This window comes from Brachycentrus maculatus, unplaced genomic scaffold (assembly GCF_059751285.1).
Source record: "Brachycentrus maculatus isolate JH-2025_06_01 unplaced genomic scaffold, ASM5975128v1 h1tg000049l, whole genome shotgun sequence".
Lineage (NCBI taxonomy): Eukaryota > Metazoa > Arthropoda > Insecta > Trichoptera > Brachycentridae > Brachycentrus > Brachycentrus maculatus.
Window position 1 is genome coordinate 539,903 of NW_028280803.1, and position 21,566 is coordinate 561,468.

Below are 21,566 nucleotides of genomic sequence, written 5' to 3' on the forward strand. Positions count from 1 at the left end.
TGATATTTCGATTGCAGCATTTTCAAATCTATTTATATAAATTCATGACTACGTGTATTCACAAGTTTTTATTTTGTTTGAAAAATATATTGTTTGACTGGACTATATGTTTTATCACATACAAAATAAAAGTTATACAGCCTGCTTCCATTATCCATAAAGTCAATAAAAAAATCAAATAAAAGAGCTATTCATAAATAGACAGTGAACGTGGGTAGATCTGATTATAGACTTGAATAAAAAGCCTATTCAACAATATGAATCTAAATATTTAAAAGAAAATACTATTAAAAGATTCAGAGAAACTCAATATTGAAAGTGTAATTGGTTCTCCTGTATTTTTATCTTATACACAGTTAGGATAGTTCTGCATTCAAAATGATTGATATATGAAAATGAAATAAATAAAAATTAATGCAAACATATGCACTAAAGTAAAAACTCTTTTACAGGAGTTGAGTACCATAAATATATAAATTCTAATATAAATATAAGGACAGACATGAAAAGTCCCACTAGTAAGAGGATAAACGGGGTAGTGAGATGTTTCAATTTGATGACCACAGGTGCCTCACTCAAACGAATTTGGGACCATTCGTAGTCATCGATCCATTTATCGATAAAGCCAGTCTCGAATATTTTATACACCCATAAATTCGAGGCATCCACGAGCGGGGAGAATTTCTTAAAGGCCAGAGTTACTAATTGGGATCTGAAGGTCTCTCTCAGGGTATTCAGATACCCGAGATCCTTAAACTTGTCATTCAGCTCTGGAATGCGTGACTTGAGATGCAGGGCCGCCCCGATGACTTCGCCCGTCGCTATTTTCTTCGTAATTTCGTCAAACTCTTCGTCAGTTTCAGATATATCCAAATTCTTCAATATGTAACCGATAGATTCGTCGGAAATGTTTTTCATCAGATTTGCCGATTGTCGGGTCCCGAAGAAAAGGTAATTTTGATCGATCATCTCCGTCATTGTGAACGCTGTCTCGTGATAATCATTATGAGTCAAATAGCCGACTAGCGACGCCTGATACAGATTGCGAAGGATCATAGACATGTACAGCCAGATGGCCAACACGTACCGCGCAAATCTTCCCGGAGGCATGCGCTTGATGGACAGACCTAGAGTCACTTCCCAAACCGATCCGACGATATTATTCATATAAATGTAATCCTTTGGGAATTTCAATTTCAAACAAAAAAACAACGCCATGATGACAAAGACTGTAGACCATAAGAGTATCCATGTATATATTCCGAAAGGTTTAAACAATTTTCCAAAAATATTGACCTTTTCAAATCTGGGAATCGCCCAAACTAAATGCATAGAGTCGTATCCAAAGGATATATCGATAGCGTTTATCGTTTGGAAGTCCGGGATATAGGCACCAGCCCCAATATCGGCTCTTCCGTAAATGAGATCTCCGTAGGCGCCGGTCCAGAAAGAACCATTCCAGGAGCCCCAATTGTACTCATCTTGCGGTTCCGTGAATATTAGCGAAAAGTTTAACAGGAACGCCAACATTTTCACCAGATTCCCTTCGACTCCTTCAATTACGAGAGAACCGTTTATGTATCCCTTAGAATAAATGTGGGGAGTTCTCTCTATAGCGGTGACAACGACGGGACAACTGTAAAACTGATACACTTTTGAAGGATAAAGATTTACTTTCCTTTCCATGGTGTTATTAACCCACTTGTTTATTTCGACAATGTCAGAGTTGTCGCACGATTTAACATTGTAAGGGAAAAATGTATAAATAAGAGGTTGATCGTAATGTACAACCAGCACGATGTTGATCATTCTTAAGGTCCAACAAAAGTTCAAAATATCTTGCGCCGACTCCTTTATAGAGCTCACCAAAGAGGTATCGGTTTTCAAAACGATTATCACTCGACCGGAGAGTGAGAAGGTAGAATTTTCTATGGAATGAAGTGCATCCATCAAGCTTGAAACATCACTCGTCACGATGATGTAGTTTTGGTAAACAATTTTCGATATGGTGTTTATGTCTTCGGTAATGAGGATGCGAGTGTATTGGCTGACACATTCAATGAGTTGATTGACAGATTCGGATATCGTCGGATCACTCAGATTGACGGCTAGTATAAGAGGGACATCCTCCGGACGAACGAAATATCTTCTAGTTATGTCGGCGACGCAGAGACCGACTCTTTTGTTTATTATAATTTGTCTGTCGTTGGAACTCAGGGATTGCTCTATAATGACTGAAGAATTAGTAAAAGCGCAAGTAAATAATATAATGATGAATTTCATAATTAGGTGCTTTTTACAAAACTACGATAAGTTGGAAAAAAAACTACATTTGATAAATGTCAATATTAAAAGGAAAAACACACTTTCTACTCCATCCTCGTATTATCATCTAAGTATGTATTTAAAACCTAATATTAAAACTTTGTCACTGCAGTGGTTTTCAAGTAATAAATTTTATTTTTCCCCAGATATTTTGACATCTATCCAGAGATGAACTTTAGGGTGAAGTTGTCTTCTGAATTAATTCTTCCGAACACATCTGAATTATCTTCTTCTTCTGTGTCTTGTCAGGTCTCCAGATGTCGTAAACATGATTTTGTAAACATTTATTTATTTATATATTATAAGACATATCAATTTGACAATGGCTTTTGTAAATTGCAATAACTTTCTATTTTTTGATTTTTGATCAGTATTATATGAAAATCATCATTTACTCTCTCAAAATGTGAAAAATATGTGATACCTACCTGTACTATAAATTGCCAAAATTTACATTACAATGAAAACAGGAGCAGACGATAGTTTTATAGAATAGCCCCAATAAAAGTATTTCAAACGATTGAATGATAATGTAACATAGATCTGAATATATTATGAAGTACAGTGAAACCTCTATCTATCGTTTTTAAAGGGACCTATTAAAATAAACTATGAATGCGGGATTAAGAGGTCAATACGCAAGTTGATACGACCGAGTAAAGATACCGTCCTCCCAATCTGCATAACCATTCATAGGCTAAAATTCTAAGAAGAATACAGGTTTCAGACGCAAATGAAATATTAAAAAAAAATACAAACCTGAAAAGAATATAAAAAATACTAAAGTTTATTACTCAAAATTTGTTTTTCAATTGTTTTATTTTTGTCATATAAGACAATAGTATATTTTTAGCTTTGCAAATAGTATTTTTTTCAGCATCGGTTATTGAATGTGCGTTGTAGAAAGTTTTCTTTCAAAGAGTGTGCACGCTTCTGGAAATGCAGGTACAGGCAGCGGCTCCTTTTCATCAATATCAACCTTTCCTGCTATCGGTGACACAAGCTTTCGATAGTTTCTATCCCATACGTTGAGGTTGAATGTAATAAAATTGAAAAGAATGTAAAAAAACAGACAAAATGTATCAAATGTGCAGCTTAATTCAAACGATAAATGCGGTAAATGGTGATAGAGAAACGATTGATGCGATCTATTTTAGTGTGAAATGAATTCGGGATAGAAGAAATAAACGACACGTCCGGGAAAACGATTATTCGAGGAACGATAGATAGTGGTTTCACTGTATATGAAATCGTGTTTTTAATGGTTGGTAAATCAAAAATTATGAATAAATCATGGTTTTCAACCCCTGTCTTGTTGAGTACAAAAAATTTAATTTTGACTTGTAATCCCACAAGTGTGATGTGGGTAATGACGAAACACTGGTCAAATAAAATGAATGTGAAAAAAAAACTATTTAGTTATTTGCGGGAAACACTTAAAAAGTCATTTATCAGACGCTCAGAAGCACTCTATTTGCTTACTTTTGGTAGAGCGCAAAGACACCAAAAATCATTGTACAGATTCGAATTGGGTTTGCAGTTACTTTTGATTGGTATACGACCCTAATTAGTATACTAATTAGGGTCGGGGTTGATGAAAAAACCGTCCGGCAACAATGTGTTAAGTAAGCAGGAAAATATATATTTTCAAAATAAAATATTGAGAACATCGTCAAATAGTGTCATTTAATGACATGATGGTAGAATCATGCACAAGTAAAAAAAGCCATTAGATCAGCCATACTCAACCTGCGGCCCGCGGGCCGCATGCAGCCTGCCAAGCTTTTTTGTGCGGCCCCCAACACATTTATTATCAGGAACATGATTTACAAAATCTGGCATTCTATAAATATAGAATCGTATATCTTGAGATTTATTTCCACTTTGACGTACAGACATGGAAACCCGAAGAGGATGGTCGTTGTCGTGTCAACATCAGATCTGGTATAAGAGTCACACGCTAGATTTATTTCCAAAAAACAAACATTTGACAAACAAATATGCGCGCTATTATCATTCTGTTTTGGTCATAATTTTATAAATCTCAAATGGTTTTCCAAAAAAATGGGGGTGGTGGGTTTCATGATATTTTTTGTCATACCAGTATAGTGTTGCGGCCCGCGTAGCTTTACAAATATATGTATGCGGCCCGAAGCAAAAAAGGTTGAGTATCATTGCATTAGATTAAAGTATTTTTCACACACATGTATGTTATATATTGTCACACCCCCTTAATAGCGGAGGCCTAAAGTAAACATGCGATACACCAATAAAAAAACAAAACCCATTTATTGCGAAATAAGTGCAAATAGAAATGATAAATTCATATCTCTGCAGTTAGAACTGTTCTAATGGGTTTGAACAAAAATGTAACGTTTCCAATTTATAAAATGAAATGTAATTTCCGTATTTTACGGATTATATACGGATTATAAGATGCTACAGACTTTAAGACCCACCTTAATTTTATTTATTATTTTATTTGGAAAGTATGTTTTATAGGGATGGAAAGACTGATAAAGATATAGAAAAGAGAGTGAACGCTGGGAACAGCGCAAATGGTACACTGATATCAGTTATAGCTAAAAACCTATTAGCGAAAGCTAAATTGACAGTGCACAATGGAGTTCTGGTTCTGACCCTAATGCGCAGAAGTGAAGCATGAATTTGGCAACAGAAGGATGAAATTAAACTGAATGTAGTCAAAATGCGATCTCTTAGACAGATGTGCTGCAAAACGATATATGGTAGATGTTCAAGTGGTGATATAAGGAAAGAATGCAAGGCTAAGATAAGCATTATCGATAAAATTAAGAAAGTTGTGTCCAAATAGTTTGGGCAAGTAAATCAAATGAGTGAAGAAAGAATACTAAAACAAATTTACGAGGCAAATGTAGTCGTAAATAGAAGTAGAGGAAGGCGGAGGAAAACTTGGCATTATCAAGTATTTCAAATACTTGGAAATAAGTCAGGACTCGGAATAATCAGCGGGTATGTATGAGGAGCATGGATGCATGTATGTACGTGGAAGAGGCGACGATCGTTTGCAAAGGCACATTGGTGGAGGATGGTGGTTAGTTAGTTAGTTTAACATGCGTGAAAATAAGGCGACATTAATTGTATTATATCTAACCTCTGTGCGTCATCGTAAGATAGCTTGGATAGAGTGTTGAGTCTCAGGGCTCCAACTACGAGGGTCATCTGTTCATCGTCACTCGGGAACGTTTTGGAGCTCTGGACGAAGTCTCTGATGGCCGTCCCGCAGCTGCCGATGACAGTCTTCAGGGCTCGGAGACCCCAGTCGTAGTGATGCTTGGGGCTCAAGAGAGAACTATTGAACAACAAAAACATTACTTACCATATATCGCTCACTCCTTTCAACGTCATATATCAAAAATCGTTAATTTTCAGTAGTGCACATTTTCGAAATGCCCAGAAATGTTCTATATCTCGGCAAAAGCGGCATTTACCCGCTACAGGGCAGAGTTGTTTTTGCATTTTGAAGAAAAGGTATTGTTTAATTATATTTTTTAATTTACTAAATATTTTTCAAATGGAAAAAAAACCTTCAGGTTTTACCTAAAAGAATTGTTGCACAGTAAAAAGTTCAATAAGTGGCTTCATATTTATTTTTAATACATTTCATTATATTCTCAAACTTTAAACGATCTCCTAAAAAATCAAGTTTTTTGATATATGACATTGTTGAAAGGAGTGAGCGATATTACAGTCAACATGTTTTTTTTTAAACACATTGGTAACGGTAAAGTTTGTTAAAGAAATGTAATTTGAAGCGAGCAATATTAGATCGCATTGAATGAATGATGACAGAAAATAATCGATAATATTTTTAAATTAAAGTGACACCTATCTGCTACACAGCAAAGCAAGACAAGAAATTAGACGTTTCAATTTTTTTTTGGATATGAAGTTGAATGTAGCCGAAATGCACAAAAATGTGCAAACCACCGCAACATAAGGTTTAAATATTTTGACAAACCGTACTAGTGATTTGAAAGTGAATGTGGACGATATATAACAATTAAAAATGGAAACGTAGGTCGTAAGCCCTATAAATACCCAGTCTTTTCCATATTCTTCTTCGTCTTTATTGAGATATCAATGAGAAAGTGGACAAATCAAGATTTTTTAACAAAGGTTTAGACACACTGAAAATGCTGTCCGCCTCCGTAGTGTAATGGTCAGCATGCTAGGCTACCATTCTGGGGGTTGCTGGTTCGATTGCCAAGAGGGTCAAAATAAATATTAGTGATTTTTCAGTCTAATATTTATTTATATCACCCTGGAATGGTATCTTCATGCATTTAACCATCAAGATAACACTGTTTCTATATTATGCAGTGCCCTATGCACCATCGGATGCGGATAAGTGTTAGAAGAAGAAAATCTTGTGAGTGAAAATAAAAGTGGAAAAAAGTATACAGTTGATATTTTATTATATAAAATAACAACTGTATACTGTATATGCCGGATTGACCTGTGAGGAACCCAAGGAGATGGCGCGTGACAGAGTGACTTGGAGACGTCTCGTGTTGGCCATATGCTCCGCATAGGGAGCGAACATGGAAAGAAGAAGTAGAAAAAGATTTTATTTTATAAGAATAGAATACCTGGCCATCTGGTAGCAGACTACCAGCTTGTCTGCCAGGAGTGCAGAGTGCGTGAAGGAGTGCGTGGCGAGCAGCGCGCGCGCAATGTGCAGCGAGCGCGGGCTCCACATGGCGGCGGGCCGCAGCAGCCGGCTCAGGGCTCCGGGCAGCTCCCGCCGGCCCCCGTACCCGGCCCCCGCGGGGTTCAGGGTCACGAACACGCCGCAACCCACACCAACCGGAATCTGAAACAAAAATCATATAAACTCTTTTAACCATTCTTTCCCGGTGATGTATTTACTACAATTCGACTCTAATGTCGAGAATATCCATATAAAATATAATGGGGACTGACCGGAGCATTTCGTCGTAACGTTGCTTGCGGCAAGCGCTCCGACTATGGATGGAGCGTTCGGCTCGCTGTATTGACTATACGAATGTTCGAATCGTAACATGTTGCGTTACGATAAAATGGATCCGGTCAGTCACCACCATAATAGATACAAGCTCAGAGTTTTTGTATTCCTCTGTAATACAATTAAGTATTACATAAAAGTATTATGATATAAAATTATTCATTCGCAGCGACAGAAGTAAATAGTTTGTAAAAAAATCAGGGATAGAATCACCAATACATAAGCTTTTCTCAGGGAGTGTGTGCGTGCCGTGCTTTGTGTACATGCGCACATGGCTTCATACTGTTTCCACCGATCTCCTTTTAGTAGGGCGCAAGTCATCCTTCGGGGTGGATGTGCCGCTGCGCCAGCTATGGCGGCTGCTTGCGATGTTTTTTTTTCTTGTTTTCAGATACTCATTGCAAGAGCTAACATTGTTACATTCCAACTTCAACTATGGTCAATAAAAGCAACATTTTGGAATATTTACATTTTTCCCATTTTTAAATTACATTTTCGTATGGTGTATTTACGGCACAGCTACTGTTACTTACCCTTCCCGTGCCGCAGAAGAGACCAATCCCTTTGCAGTTTTCTATAGTCTTGTAAAAAAAATTAATGGTTTGACTTATTATTTTTTGACATCTCATCAAAGATAAAGAAGAATATTGAAGTCTGGGCATTTACGGGGCTGACAACCATCATAGGCTGGTTTAAGTGATTTCTTTAACATCAAAAAATAATATGAAAAATTACTCAAATATTACTAAAAATTACATACTCAAATGCTTGGAAATAATATGAAAAATAACTGTTATAATTGGAGATAATCCAGATTTGTGAACAAGTATTTGGACACACTCAAAATGTTGCATTGTTTCACCTCATTGCCATTGAGGGATGCGGTGGGACTGACATCTTTGTTTCCAATCGCAGCCAACAGGGAGGCGAAATCTTGAGCGACCCCGGAGAGGGTGTTCTCTTCCAGCCTGTTGAATTCGTCGAAGCATCCCCAAGAATCGCTCAGGGCTAGTCCGGTCAGCAGGCGACCCAGCGTCGTCTTGTCCATTCCCTGAGAGAAAAAAAAACATTATTTTTGACATCTCAACATAACTAATAAGACGAATGTGTGGAAAATCATTGTATGACTGAATTACAAACAAATAAATTAGAAAGAAATGTAAGGCTGAACTAGGGATTATTGAAAAGGTAAAGAAGAGTTCTTTAAAGTGGTATAGACATGTGGAGCAAATGGATGATGAGAGAATGACTAAGAAAGTATATGTGACAAATGTGAGCAGAACGAGGACGGCTAAAAAAGACTTGGCATGATCAGATAAATCAGAAGCTAAAATCTGGTGGTGTCAAATGTCTGCCTTATCAGAGACAATATCGTAGTCGTACAGGAGAAAGTGACCAACTACCAAAACGTAAAATGTTCAGGAGGGCCATTTAAGTCACTTTTGCTTGGCAACAAAATAAACACCAATGCAGTTAGTCATTTTTAACTAGTCAATATATTATACTTCCAAGTTTAAAATCCTTTGGGATTTTTTCAGGGCAATATTAACCTAGTAAGATGTGAAATAGTCAATGATCACGTTTTTGTAAAACAATGCACTTGGTCACCTTCTCCTGTATGACTACGATATATGACTAGATGTATGGATGTGAAGGAAGCGAGGAGCGTATGTCAGGACAGAAGAGTGTGGCGTTCTATCCTCTCTGCCTACCTCTGCGGGGAAACGATGTGATGATAGTAGTAGTACTTGTGGAGATTTGACATTTTGTAGAAACTAAGATTGATATTTTTATTTATATAGATATGTATGTTAGTTGCGGAACAAAAGCAATCTATATTCACCTCATCACAGTTGAAAACCAGAACTAGCCGTCCCAAGAGACCTCCTAGAGCTTTGACTGATTCCGTTTTTCCTGTTCCCGCGGGACCAAACGGATTACCCGCTTGACCGAGGTGAAGAGCCTGAAATTCGACAAAAGTGATAAAGGAGAATGATTTATTGACATTATAAAAATAACTCCTGTATTATGAAAATAATCCTCATCAAATATTATGAAAATAACTCCTGTAATTGAAAATAATCCAGATTTTGTGAACAAGTATTTGGACACACTCAAAATGTTGTAAGGAGAATGATAGTAATCGCTCAGAGTGTGCGGCAAAACAATGTTTCATAGATGTTTAAAGAATGCAAGGCTTAGATGAGATGGTTTGGACATGTAAAACAAATGAGTTGGAATAAATGAATATGTAATAATGTTCTTTTCTTCTTCTGCTTAGTGTAAGCCTTGTGTCCTGTTAAGAGGGATTAGCCTCCTTATAAATCCATCTCTTTGGTAGTCTGCCAAGGAGTCATCTACCTTGGGGTTTGCCGTGCAGTGCAATGTGGGGAAGTCTGGATAGTCCCATTTTCCTCACATACCATTATCTTCTTCGTTGTCTTCCCCACCTAACGACGTCTTCGATCTCGCATATTTCTCATATTTTGGTATTCCTTATTCTATATCCTGGACTCTAGCCAGATATGCTCCTTAGAGTCTTCATTTCTGACACTCTTTTGTTACTACGGTGTCCGCTTTGCATCCGATCCCTTTTGTTATGATGTGTCGCACAAAAGTTTTTTATATTTTAATTGCTGCCGATAATATCTTATGTAATAATAATAACCTCGAATGATTTATACAGCACCATTTTCGTAAAATACATACTACCTCAAAGGGAGCTTCACTGTGATTTAATTGGGGAAAAGGAGATTGTGGAAATGATTGTGTAAACAAATGCGTTTTTAATTTTTTCCTAAAGATCATCTCTCTCACTGTTTCTAACTACTGATGGAAGAGTATTCCATGCCATCAGTCCCGCAATAGCAGAGGCATGCTGTTAAATTTAGTATGCTAGTTGGGAGCTGGTAAGATCACTTTACCCATAGCGGTTATTGTAGCTGATCGAAATTTGAGACATCTATCAACCATTTTGTCTGGGTTACATGGCTCTTTTAGATACTCTGGAGCCATATTATGCATTATTCATACATTAGTAGACAGAGTTTATACTCAACCCTTTTGCGAAAGCGTAACCAGTGCAGTTGGTAAAGTAGTGGGTGATGTGATTGAATTTAAAAATTCAAAAAATCAGTCATCGCTGCAGCGTTTAATACTGATTGCAGTCAAGTCATTTTATCGTTTGGTAGACCCGTGTAACAATAATCGACTCTAGATACAAATTATGGATAAAAAATGTGTTTTTTATATAATACAGAAGAAGCTGAATGAATAAGGGAAAATATTATTAGACAGCTTTATCAAGATATCTCTAAATGGTGTATATTTGTTTGAAAGCTTTTAATTCAAGTATAAAAACAATATAAAACAATATTACCTGCGTTAATATCAAGAAGCATTGGTCCGTTAGCTGGGTGCGGACTAGTGAGCCAGTATTGGAACCGAGATATTCGTAAGTGTATGGTAATTTGGCTAAGCCCATACACGCAAATATTTCTGTCTTATTTTCAACATAAAATCTGCAAACATGAAACAAAATTTAAATGATATAGTAAAAATAAAACTAGTCTTTATTTTTCATCAGAAACAAAAACAGGATTCATGTATCTAGAAATTTTTGTTCATTCAAGAAATTCATTTCTATTAAACTTATAGGGATAACCTGTGCATGAGTATACAATACACACTATGGTATGAAGGTAATTGTAATCATTCTAAACCAGAAAAATAGATTTAAAAAAAGATAAAGAGTAAAAAAAAATTATATATTAAAGAAAAGATGTAAAATAAGAAAAGGTAGAAAAATATAATAATAATAATAAATCCCTTACCGCACCCCAATGGTGCATAGGGCACTGTTTCATATAAACGCAGAGTTATCTCGATCGTTTACACATGAAGGAAAGGTGATCAGCCCTTCGCTTCAGGTACCAGTCCAGGGTAATGTTGAATAAATATTAGAGTGAAAAAATCACTTATGTTTATTAAACCCCCCTGGGAATCGAACCCGGGACCTCCAGAACGGTAGGCGAGCATGCTGACCATTACACTACGGAGGCAGACAAGAAAAATATAAGTAAGAAAATTAAGATTGCAAAATCACGGATTCAGAAAAAGATTATTTATTGATTTGGCATTAATTAGGTGAAATAATATGATTATTTAAATATAAAACAAATAATACCACTTTTTTGAGTTTATTGATGTAAACGTGACTAGTTTCGTGAACTAAAGATGTTCTCATTAATAGGTGAAAATAACAGACAAAACAAAATTTTTGTATTTTCACCTGTTGATGAGAACGTCTGTAGTTCTTGAAACTAGTTGTGTTTACATTAATAAACTGCAAAAAGAGGTCTTATATGAGTATTTTATTTTTCATATATGGAAAAAGAGTTACATAACTTAGAGGCAATGAAGTCGGCATGGCTCTTACCAAGTCTCAATTTACAATATGTCATTTTCAGCTCTTAGTTTCTTTCTTTCATTAATTGATTAGGCAGTCACTTAGTGGTAAAATCTATCCATTTTTAATTAATGTTTTACTTAGTAAATATAAATAACAATAAACCCATAATTAACAATATGACAATGACTAAAGCCTCACCCCTATTGTCTTTGTTCCCACTGATAAGAAATAAAAATAATAAATAAATAATAAAAAACCCTTATCCGCACCCCAATGGTGCATAGGGCACTGCGTCATATAAACGCAGAGTTATCTTGATCGTTTACACATGAAGGAAAGGTGATCGGCCCTCCGCTTCAGGTACCAGTCCAGGGCAATATTGAATAAATATTCCAGTGAAAAAAACACTTATATTTATTTGACCCCTCTGGGAATCGAACCTGGGACCTCCAGAACGGTAGCCGAGCGTGCTGACCATCACACTACGGAGGCGGACAAAATAAAAAATAAAAATAAAAATTAAATAAATAAATAAAAATAAGAAGCACCTCAAACCCCCTCTTCTACCTTCAACGTCCCAAGGACCCAATTCTAAAATTAAGAATTATCTTCACATACGGTGTTTGAAAATGATACGGAATGCATCGAAACACGTGTCACAGTAGATTTTAAGAAATAGTGGTATTTACTAAGTAAAACATAAATTAATCTTGATTTCTTCTTTGGATTTAGAGGAAAGAAGTCGGGGGACTCACAACATAAATCAGACACAGAAGACAATAAATATGACTTGATCATATTTATTGAAATCAGTCGTAAATATGACTCTTACCGCAGTTGCTTCTGCCATATCCAATGATCCAAAGAAGAGACGGAATCATCGATTAGCTCTTGCAAAATATCCAAATGGTTATTGCATTGGAGTATCAAAGCCTGGAGTTTGGATCTCTCGGCAAATTCATCCTCCCCGAGAATGTCCGTTTTGACGTAACTCTCCAGTTCCTTCCGGACTTTGTCTCGGAGCACGTGCAGGCTTCTTCCCGTGATGGCCGCCTCCGCGCTCTGAGTGAACTGGAGACTCTGGACTAGACAGAGGACCTGCGTAGGGTACAGCAGGGAATCGTAGTTGCTGGATGCGCCCGTTTGTAAGCATTGAAAAATACATGTGCGCAAGGACCTCTTCATTTGCTCTTCCACGCGTTTGAGCCAAACCTGTAACACATTTCAAAACTAAACTGTCTATAGATCTAATATCAACTAGAAACTATGAAACAAATCCATAATTCATTTTCATTCATTCAAACTCTTATCCGCACCCCGATGGTGCATAGGGCACTGCATCATATAAACGCAGTGTTATCTTGATCATTAACATGAAGGAAAGGTGATCAGCCCTCCGTTTCAGATACCAGTCCAGGGTAATATTGAATAAATATTACAGTGAAAAAATCACTTATATTTATTTGACCCTCCCTGGGAATGGAACCCGGGACCTCCAGTACGGTAGCCGAGCGTGCTGGCCATTATACTACGGAGGCGGACATGAAACAAATCCATAAACTATGTACATACTGTGAACAAACTATGAACATACAATGAATATACTTTAAAAACTCAGTCACATTACTCTTCTTCCGGTGCCTCTCCAATCACTAAAGGTTGGCCACCGTACTGGGATATCTTGAGGAATCCCTCGCTAGGGTAAAGAGCCAGGTCTTTTAAGTTTTTGTCATACCTGATTATGCCAAGTTTTTCTCGGTCTTTCTCTGTTCCTATTCCAACTACATTCGCTTCATAAATATGTTTTACCGTTCTTTCATCACTCATAGGCAAAATAAAGAAATGGGTAAATGATCAAGAGTTAATTCTATGAAAATTGCAAAATAGTTCATATTCTTAATTTTTTCTCTCTTTTTTTGTGTGTATAGTAGGTTAAAATGGATAAAAATAATAAAAAATATCGTAGTCATACAGGAGAAAGTGACCAAGTGCATTTTTTACAAAAACGACTATTTGATATCTTAGCTTAATGTTGCCCTGAAAAAAATCCCAAAGTATTTAAACTTGAAAGTACAATATATTGACTTGTTAAAAATGACTAAATGTATTGTTGTTTATTTTCTTGCCAAGCAAAAGTGACTTAAATGGCCCTCCTGAACATTTTACGATTTTGTTAGTTGGTCACTTTCTCCTGTACGACTACGATATATGTCAAAAGAACTCCACCGACAAGAAACACAAGGTGGCTTGGTGGGTCTCTGCAAAATAAAAATTTAAATATGCTTATAATTGTTCTTTAAATGAATGTATACAATTTATGTAAATAAATTTTTAAAAAAAATTCATTGCATTATTTGATTTGATACCATGCTTAAATTTGAAACTGTCTAAGAAGTTAAAATAGGTTAATAATATTAGTATATAACCACTCACCGAGATTTTTATGTCTACCGGTTTCGAGACGTACCCGTCTCTTCGTCAGGACAATCACTACCACAGCATGCAAACAATACCACCGTTCACCACCATAACACCATTTACACACTTAAAACTATGTAGTTTACTAGTATGTAGTAAACTATGTTGGTGAAGGGTGGTATTGTTTGCATGCTGTGGTAGTGGTTGTCCTGACGAAGAGACGGGTACGTTTCGAAACCGGTAGACATAAAAATCTCGTTGAGTGGTTATATACTGATATTATTAACATTTTTGTAAAAAAATAAATAAGTAAAAATGACTAACCACAAAGTAAATGCTTTAAATATGAATAATATTGAGAATATTAAAATAGATAACCTCCACGGGTGCATCGATGTCGACAGGAGAGTCCAGCACGAGTTTGTGTCCGTGCGAGGCGGTGAGGGCGGTGAGGCAGCCCCCGCCGGGCCCCAGCTGCAGGCCCGAGGCCCCCGGGAACAGCTTGCGCAGGTGCGCGCGCAGCGCCGCCTCGCGCCCCCCACCGCCGCGCGCCGCCCCCGCCAGCTCCAGCAGGTCGTCGTCGCTCAGGAAGTACAGGCGGGGGAATATCGAGCGCTTTTCCTGGTTTAAAAACAATATTACTATAGTCCATAAAATTGAGCATAGATACCGTAAGCCACTGATTTCTCTAAACTAGTACAAGAGCTGGTGGCTTCTTTGCCAGTTTTATACCCACTAGTTCAGGCCTGGCCAACCCAAATTGCACCCCGGGCCGCATCGATGACCTAAAATTTTCCCAAGGGCCGCAAACAGACATAAGATTATTTTATAAAAACGAATTTCATACTTTTTGATTTTTTTGTAGATACATGTTATAAATAATTTGAATGCAGAGGTAATCAGAAAGTACAATCAGGGTAATTGTGAAGAAAAAAAAACATTACTACGACCAGATGTGAGGAAAAAACACACATTCAACTAACAAAAAGTGTATTTGTATCGTGATAAACATTTAAAAATTTAAGAATCAAAATTATAAATTAGGATACATAAATCAAACGATATTAATAATTTTATTACAAATAAAACCAATTAATCAATGAACACTCAGTTTGAGATTTGAGTTTCTCTTTGCTTATTTAATTTTTCTAAATCTATTTCAATAGTTGAAGTTGCACGCCTTAACTGGTATTCGAGATTTTTTAAGATCGCCTTAAATTGGCAATCCTTATGAGCGTGCGAATGTATATTGTTCACTGTTTTTATAACAACATGCATGACTTGGCTCATAGATAATACTTGAAGGCATATATGAAATCACAAATATATCAACGGTTTAAAAATATATTCTTCATAAATGAGCAGTCATTTACGAGGCCTGCGGGGGCCGCACATAAGAGCGTCGAGGGCCGCATGCGGCTCGCGGGCCGCGGATCGGCCACCCGTGCACTGGTTGGAACATAGGTTTTTGAGGCAAATTATTCTATTTCTTTTCTTGAATGTTTTTCACGGATACTTTGTGGCACATTTTATAAACTTTATAGAATAAACCAACCGCTGTTTTATAAAAAAAAGTGGTTAAAAAAGTTTATTTTTTATAAAGTTTACTTTATTTCCATTCAAATTACCCCGCATCTTTTTCTGTGATGATATAAGAGCTGATGACTTTCTTGCCAGCTTCATACTGAATAGTCAAAACATATTATTTTCGGCCAAACTATTATCCTTGTTCATTTAATTTACAATTCTCTCTTCTCAGCAATATTTCTGAACTTCCTATATCCATTCCATTCATCATTCTCTACCCTTAGTATAACTGCCGAACTCCCTATGTCCATTCATTAGTCATTTCAGCATCATATTGAGCACTTTAAAAACCTTTATCCGCACCCCAATGGTGCATAGGGCACTGCATCATATAAACGCAGTGTTATCTTGATCATTAACATATGAAGGAAAGGTGATCAACCCTCCGCTTCAAGTACAGTCCAGGGAAATATGGAATAAATATTAGGGTGAAATAATTACTCCTTAATTCATTAGACCCCCCTGGGAATCGAACCCGGGATCTTCAGAATGGTAGCTGAGTGTGCTGACCATTACACTACGGAGGCGGACGTATCTACTACATTCACTATTTTCTCCCCACAGTTTAACTTCTGTACTTCTATGTCCATTTTATTAATCATTCTCTACCCTCAGCATCATACTGAATTCTATGCATTTATTTCATTCACCATTCTCTCCTCTCAGTATGACTTTTGAACTCTTTATGCCTATTTCATTAATCATTCTCTACTGGAAGCATGAAATTGAACACTCCGAAATTATTTCGTTAATCATTTTCTTTCTGCGAACACCCTGTGTCAATTTTAATAATCATATTATTTTTTGACATCTCATCAAAGATGAAGAAGAATATGGAAGTCTGGGCATTTAAATATGAAAATAAAAAATAAAAAATAATATGAAAATAAAAAATAAAAAATAATATGAAAATAACTCCTGTAATTGGAGATAATCCAGATTTTGTGAACAAGTATTTGGACACACTCAAAATGTTGTAAATAAATTATCTGGTCAAATTATAAGCTTAATAATAAAAATGAAAATGGTATTTTCTGGCGTTTCTCATGTGTGTGATTATAATCCGGGATTCGGATCTCACATACTAATATAAGAGTTTCTGCTTAATAAAAAGCTTCTTTACATCTCACCAATAGATGTCTCTAGTGAAGTTTTAGTGATTCATGAACAAGGTTTCTAAATTGGTTCATATATATAGAACTTCCAAGAATTTGAGTAGTGTGGTTGTCAATAATGGGTAGAATTGGTGAATGTTACACGTGTGTAAAGTGATCACTCAAACCAGCCTATGACGGTCGTAAGCCCCGTAAATGCCCAGACTTCCATATTCTTCTTCATCTTTGATGAGATGTCAAAAAATAATATGAAAATAACTTCTGTAATTGGAGATAATCCAGATTTTGTGAACAAGTATTTGGACACACTCAAAATGTTTTAATAATCATTGTCTACTATAACACTCACATTGAACTCTCTGTATCTATTTCATTCACTATCGCCTTCCCTCAATATCACTTCCCTATGTCCATTTCATTAGTCATTCTCTACATTCAGCATTACATTGAACTCTTTGTATCTATTTCATTCACCATTCTCTCTCATCAGTATTACTTCCCTATGTCCATTTCATTAGTCATTCTCTATATTCATTATTACATTGAACTCTTTGTATTTCATTCACCATTCTCTCTCCTCAGTATGGCTTCCATATCGCTCACTCCTTTCAAGAACGTCATAAATCAAAAAACTTGATTTTTCAGGAGAACGTTTTTAAAGTTTAAAAATATAATACAATGTATTAAAAATAAATATCAAGCAACTTCTTGAACTTTTTACTGTGCAACAGATCTTTTTAGGTAAACCCTGAAGGTTTTTTCCCCATTTGAAAAACATTTAGTTTATTTGAAAAAAAAATTAAACAATACGTTTTCTTCAAAATGCAAAAACGACATGTTCTGCCCTGTAGCGGGTAAATATTAAGTTAAAAATATGCCTCTTTTCCTAGGATATAGTACATTTTCTGGGCATTCCGAAAACATGCACAACTGAAAATTGACGATTTTTGATTTATGACGTTCTTGAAAGGAGTGAGCGATATGTCCATTTCATAAGTCATTCTCTACTTCCAGCATTACATTGAATTCTCTGTAGGTATCTATTTATTTCATTCACCATTCTCTCTCATCAGTATTACCTCCCTATGTCTATTTCATTAGTCATTCTCTACTCTCATCATTGAGCTCTATGTATCGTATTGTTACCGTATCGTAGCTTATTGTTAACCATTTCCACTCTAGCCATTTTTTCTCATAACTGATCAGCTACTCTGATAAAAAATGTGACATTTTTCTACCATTAAAATAAATAAATATTTTGGTTCCCTAATTTTGGGACACTGTCTGGGAATTCGTATAACCATGTTAATCAAGATTAAATGTATTTATCTGAAATATTTTTTGGTAGAATATACTTGGGTGATGAGAGAAATCAGTGATTAATGTTATACCTGCGCCGGGCCAGACATTGTGGCCCACAGAGCTGCCTACTAAAATCATACGGGCCAGAATGTCTGGCCTACAGAGTGGTAAGAGTTAAACTTTGTATTTATTCCATTCAACATTTTCTCTCCTCAATATTATAACTTCTGAACATCCTATGTCCTATGTCCATTTTGCTAAGCATACTCTCAGCACCATATTGAACTTTTGAATCTATTTCAATCATTGTTCCCAACTCTCAGCATACATTGAACTCCCTCTGTCCATTTCGTTCATCATCCAACTCTTGTCCACTCGGTTCACCATTCTCCGCTCTCTGCCCTCCCACTCACCGCTATGTAGTCGGCCAGGGCCGCCTGGCAGTCCTGCAGCTGCGGGCCCAGCGCGGCCAGCAGCGGCGCCAGCGCGGGCAGGCGCGCCAGCAGGCCGGCGGGGCGCGGGTCGGCCGCCAGCGCGCGCGCCGCGCCGCGCCACGAGCGGTCCAGCCGCGGGAACGCGCCCCCCGACGCGCCCGACTGGCCCGAGCTCAGGATCGGCTCCAGGTACACCCACCTGAGAATGCCATCCAAATGTAACCTCGTTACCATACCAAATTGGACTTCATGACTCTCCAGTATGTTCCGTGTCTGTCTGCTGGTCGGGAGTCGTGGGCGTCTATGTACCGGCCAACGTCGAGTCGGAATCGGATCTAGCTGACTAATTGAACTAAACACTAATCCCTTTCACTGCCTACACTGGGGTACTTCTAGAAAATTTGGTGATGGACTTACAATCTTGTATTTATTTAGATTGGCAGTGACAGGTATATTGAAAGCTTTTAAATGTAAATTCACAGTAAAATCGGGATACAATTTTATATTGTTTCACATATTCAATAAATTTCGCAACTTAATAAAAAAAAAATTGCTTTGCAAGAGCAGATCTGTCAGGAAGCCTAGATGCTTCTGTATCAGATCTGGGCATGCGGTGGGACAGCTTTCACTCCCCAGAATGGAGATTTTGTATGGAGGATAACGAAACGCCAATCCACATTCTCTATAATTGTGACGCACTCGCTCACAAACGAAGTCACATCCTTGGAAGACTTCTACTGGACTCCGAGAAGGTGAAGCTCTATCACCAAGACAGGTCGTGAGTTACATGACTCATGTAGGTCTTGGCAGTTAGCTGTAGTACAGAGGGAGATCACAATAGACCTAATATGGTCACAGTGACATAAGGGATGCAAGATCCCTTGACCTCAAAAAAAAAAAAAAAAAACAAAAACCTCGTTACCTACAACACCAATGGATCTTATTCGAATGAAACCACTGGACAGGTAACCAAAATGTTCTTACCCACCATTTTTCATGGCTTAGATTTCAGGAGACTATAGAAACCTTGCTTTGAGCTCACACAAATCCTTAGAGAACTGCAAATGAGACAAATATCTTAATTTGAAATTATTTCAAGGGTACAAGAGCTGATGGCTTCTTTCTCATTTGCAGTTCTCTAAGGATTTGTGTGAGCTCAAAGCCAGGGTCACGGTGGGTTCATGAGCTACCTGCATCGTTTCAAGATCTCGAGACCGACAGCTGTACATGTGATGATGAGACACCTCAAGATGTCCCTCAAACTATTGATGCTTTGCCCCCTTTCAGCTTTCAAAGACAACAGCTGGAGGCGCCTTGCAGGAGCCTGGGTTAGTTCATAAGGAACTGTCACGAGAGGTGGTACATACATGTTAAAAATAGTTAAGGATATTGGTAACATAAACCAAGCTAGGACACAAAATGCCGAACCCTCTTCTACTGGAACAGAAGGTCTATTGACGACAGTCAACAGTCTAGCTTCTCCTGAAGAGTTTAACGTGGTTTTCTCTCAGTAATGACCAAATCCTGAGAAGTTCCTGATTGGCCCACACTAGATTATCCCTCCTGATTAAAATAAAACATTTTTTAACTTAGAAGAAACAAAAATCCACTTAATGATCTATAAACTTTGTACATAATAAGCAAGGTAAATAATAATGCAACTTCCATTTTAAAAAAAGGAAATCAAATAAAACTGTCGGATCTGATACAGAAGCTCTTGACTTCCCGACAAAACACTCTTGCAAAGCAATTTCTTCTACTAATGAACTAACCAGCAAAAATCGATAAAAATATTGACTCGCTGGAACCTGTATATTTTAGACCTATATGTTCCCAGCCAAACCACTAGGGCAACTGACACCTTAGCGCTTCCCACGAGTAGAACAAACTCTGAGTAATGTTCTTATATTTTTAAAAACTAACTAAGCAACCAGAAAGGTGTGTTGAGATGGTTTGGATGTGCGGAACGTATGGGTGAGGAAAGAAATTTATGTGGCAAATGTAGTTGGAAAAAGAAGCAGAGGAAGACCGAGGAAAACTTGGCACAATCAGGTATGTCTTTTGAAACCTTTTGATGATTTTATTCATACATCATTTGATGATATTTTTTAAATTAAATTAAATAATTGTAATGAGACAAAAAAAAGGATTTAATATATTTTAATTTTCATATATAATAATCGGCGGGTGTTAATAATACGGTGTTTTTAGAAAAAAAAAACAAATACGTCAAATGTTACCCGTACGTAAACTTATTTTTTTCTAAATCCAGGTAACATTTTACGTAATTAATTTTTTTTTTAAAACCGCTTTTTCATTGAAAAAAAAAGTTTTTCATCGAAATAAATAAATGTTTTTGAAAAGAAAAGACTTATTGAAAGGTAAGGAGTTAAAAAAAATATATTTTCCATATACATATATTCTGAAATTAAAAAAAATATCCAATTTACATTATTTAAAAAAATCGGGCGTGGAAAGACGTGTTACCTCTGCGGCGGTAGACCGTTCTATATATATGAACCAATTTTGAAACATCATTCTTGAATCACTAGAACTTCACTAGATTAATCCAGATTTTGTGAACAAGTATTTGGACACACTCAAAATGTTGCAAATAATGTATTTAGTTTATTTATTTTTTTATTTGACCATGGATTCCATAGTTAAAGCGTTTTGAATGTAGCTATTGATTGAGGTCACTGGTGACCCCCATGACGCTGCGGTCCAACACAGGCGAGGTCACCGGTGCATTAAACCATGGCATTAAACGTGTTTTTAAACCATAGCATTAAACGTGTTTTGGCATTAAACGTGTTTTTAAACCATGGCATTAAACGTGTTTTGGCATTAAACGTATTTTTAAACCATGGCATTAAACGTGTTTTGGCATTAAACGTGTTTTTAAACCATGGCATTAAACGTGTTTTTAAACCATGGCATTAAACGTG

At 36.8% G+C, this 21,566-nt stretch overlaps 1 protein-coding gene across 1 annotated transcript in view; it reads right to left on the bottom strand.

Annotated features, from left to right (window-relative positions):
* The window catches only part of btv (dynein cytoplasmic heavy chain beethoven), a 114,999-nt gene that overhangs the window by 46,708 nt on the left and 46,725 nt on the right, over positions 1-21,566 (bottom strand). Inside the window, exons 4-13 of the mRNA XM_088277637.1 lie at positions 18,598-18,817; positions 15,809-15,864; positions 15,554-15,629; positions 14,559-14,801; positions 12,595-12,974; positions 10,731-10,872; positions 9,195-9,314; positions 8,214-8,402; positions 6,957-7,180; positions 5,459-5,656 (exon numbers count right to left, since the gene is read on the bottom strand). Coding sequence (XP_088133763.1) covers positions 5,459-5,656; positions 6,957-7,180; positions 8,214-8,402; positions 9,195-9,314; positions 10,731-10,872; positions 12,595-12,974; positions 14,559-14,801; positions 15,554-15,629; positions 15,809-15,864; positions 18,598-18,817 — 1,848 coding nt within the window. The remainder of the gene's footprint in view (positions 1-5,458; positions 5,657-6,956; positions 7,181-8,213; positions 8,403-9,194; positions 9,315-10,730; positions 10,873-12,594; positions 12,975-14,558; positions 14,802-15,553; positions 15,630-15,808; positions 15,865-18,597; positions 18,818-21,566) is intronic.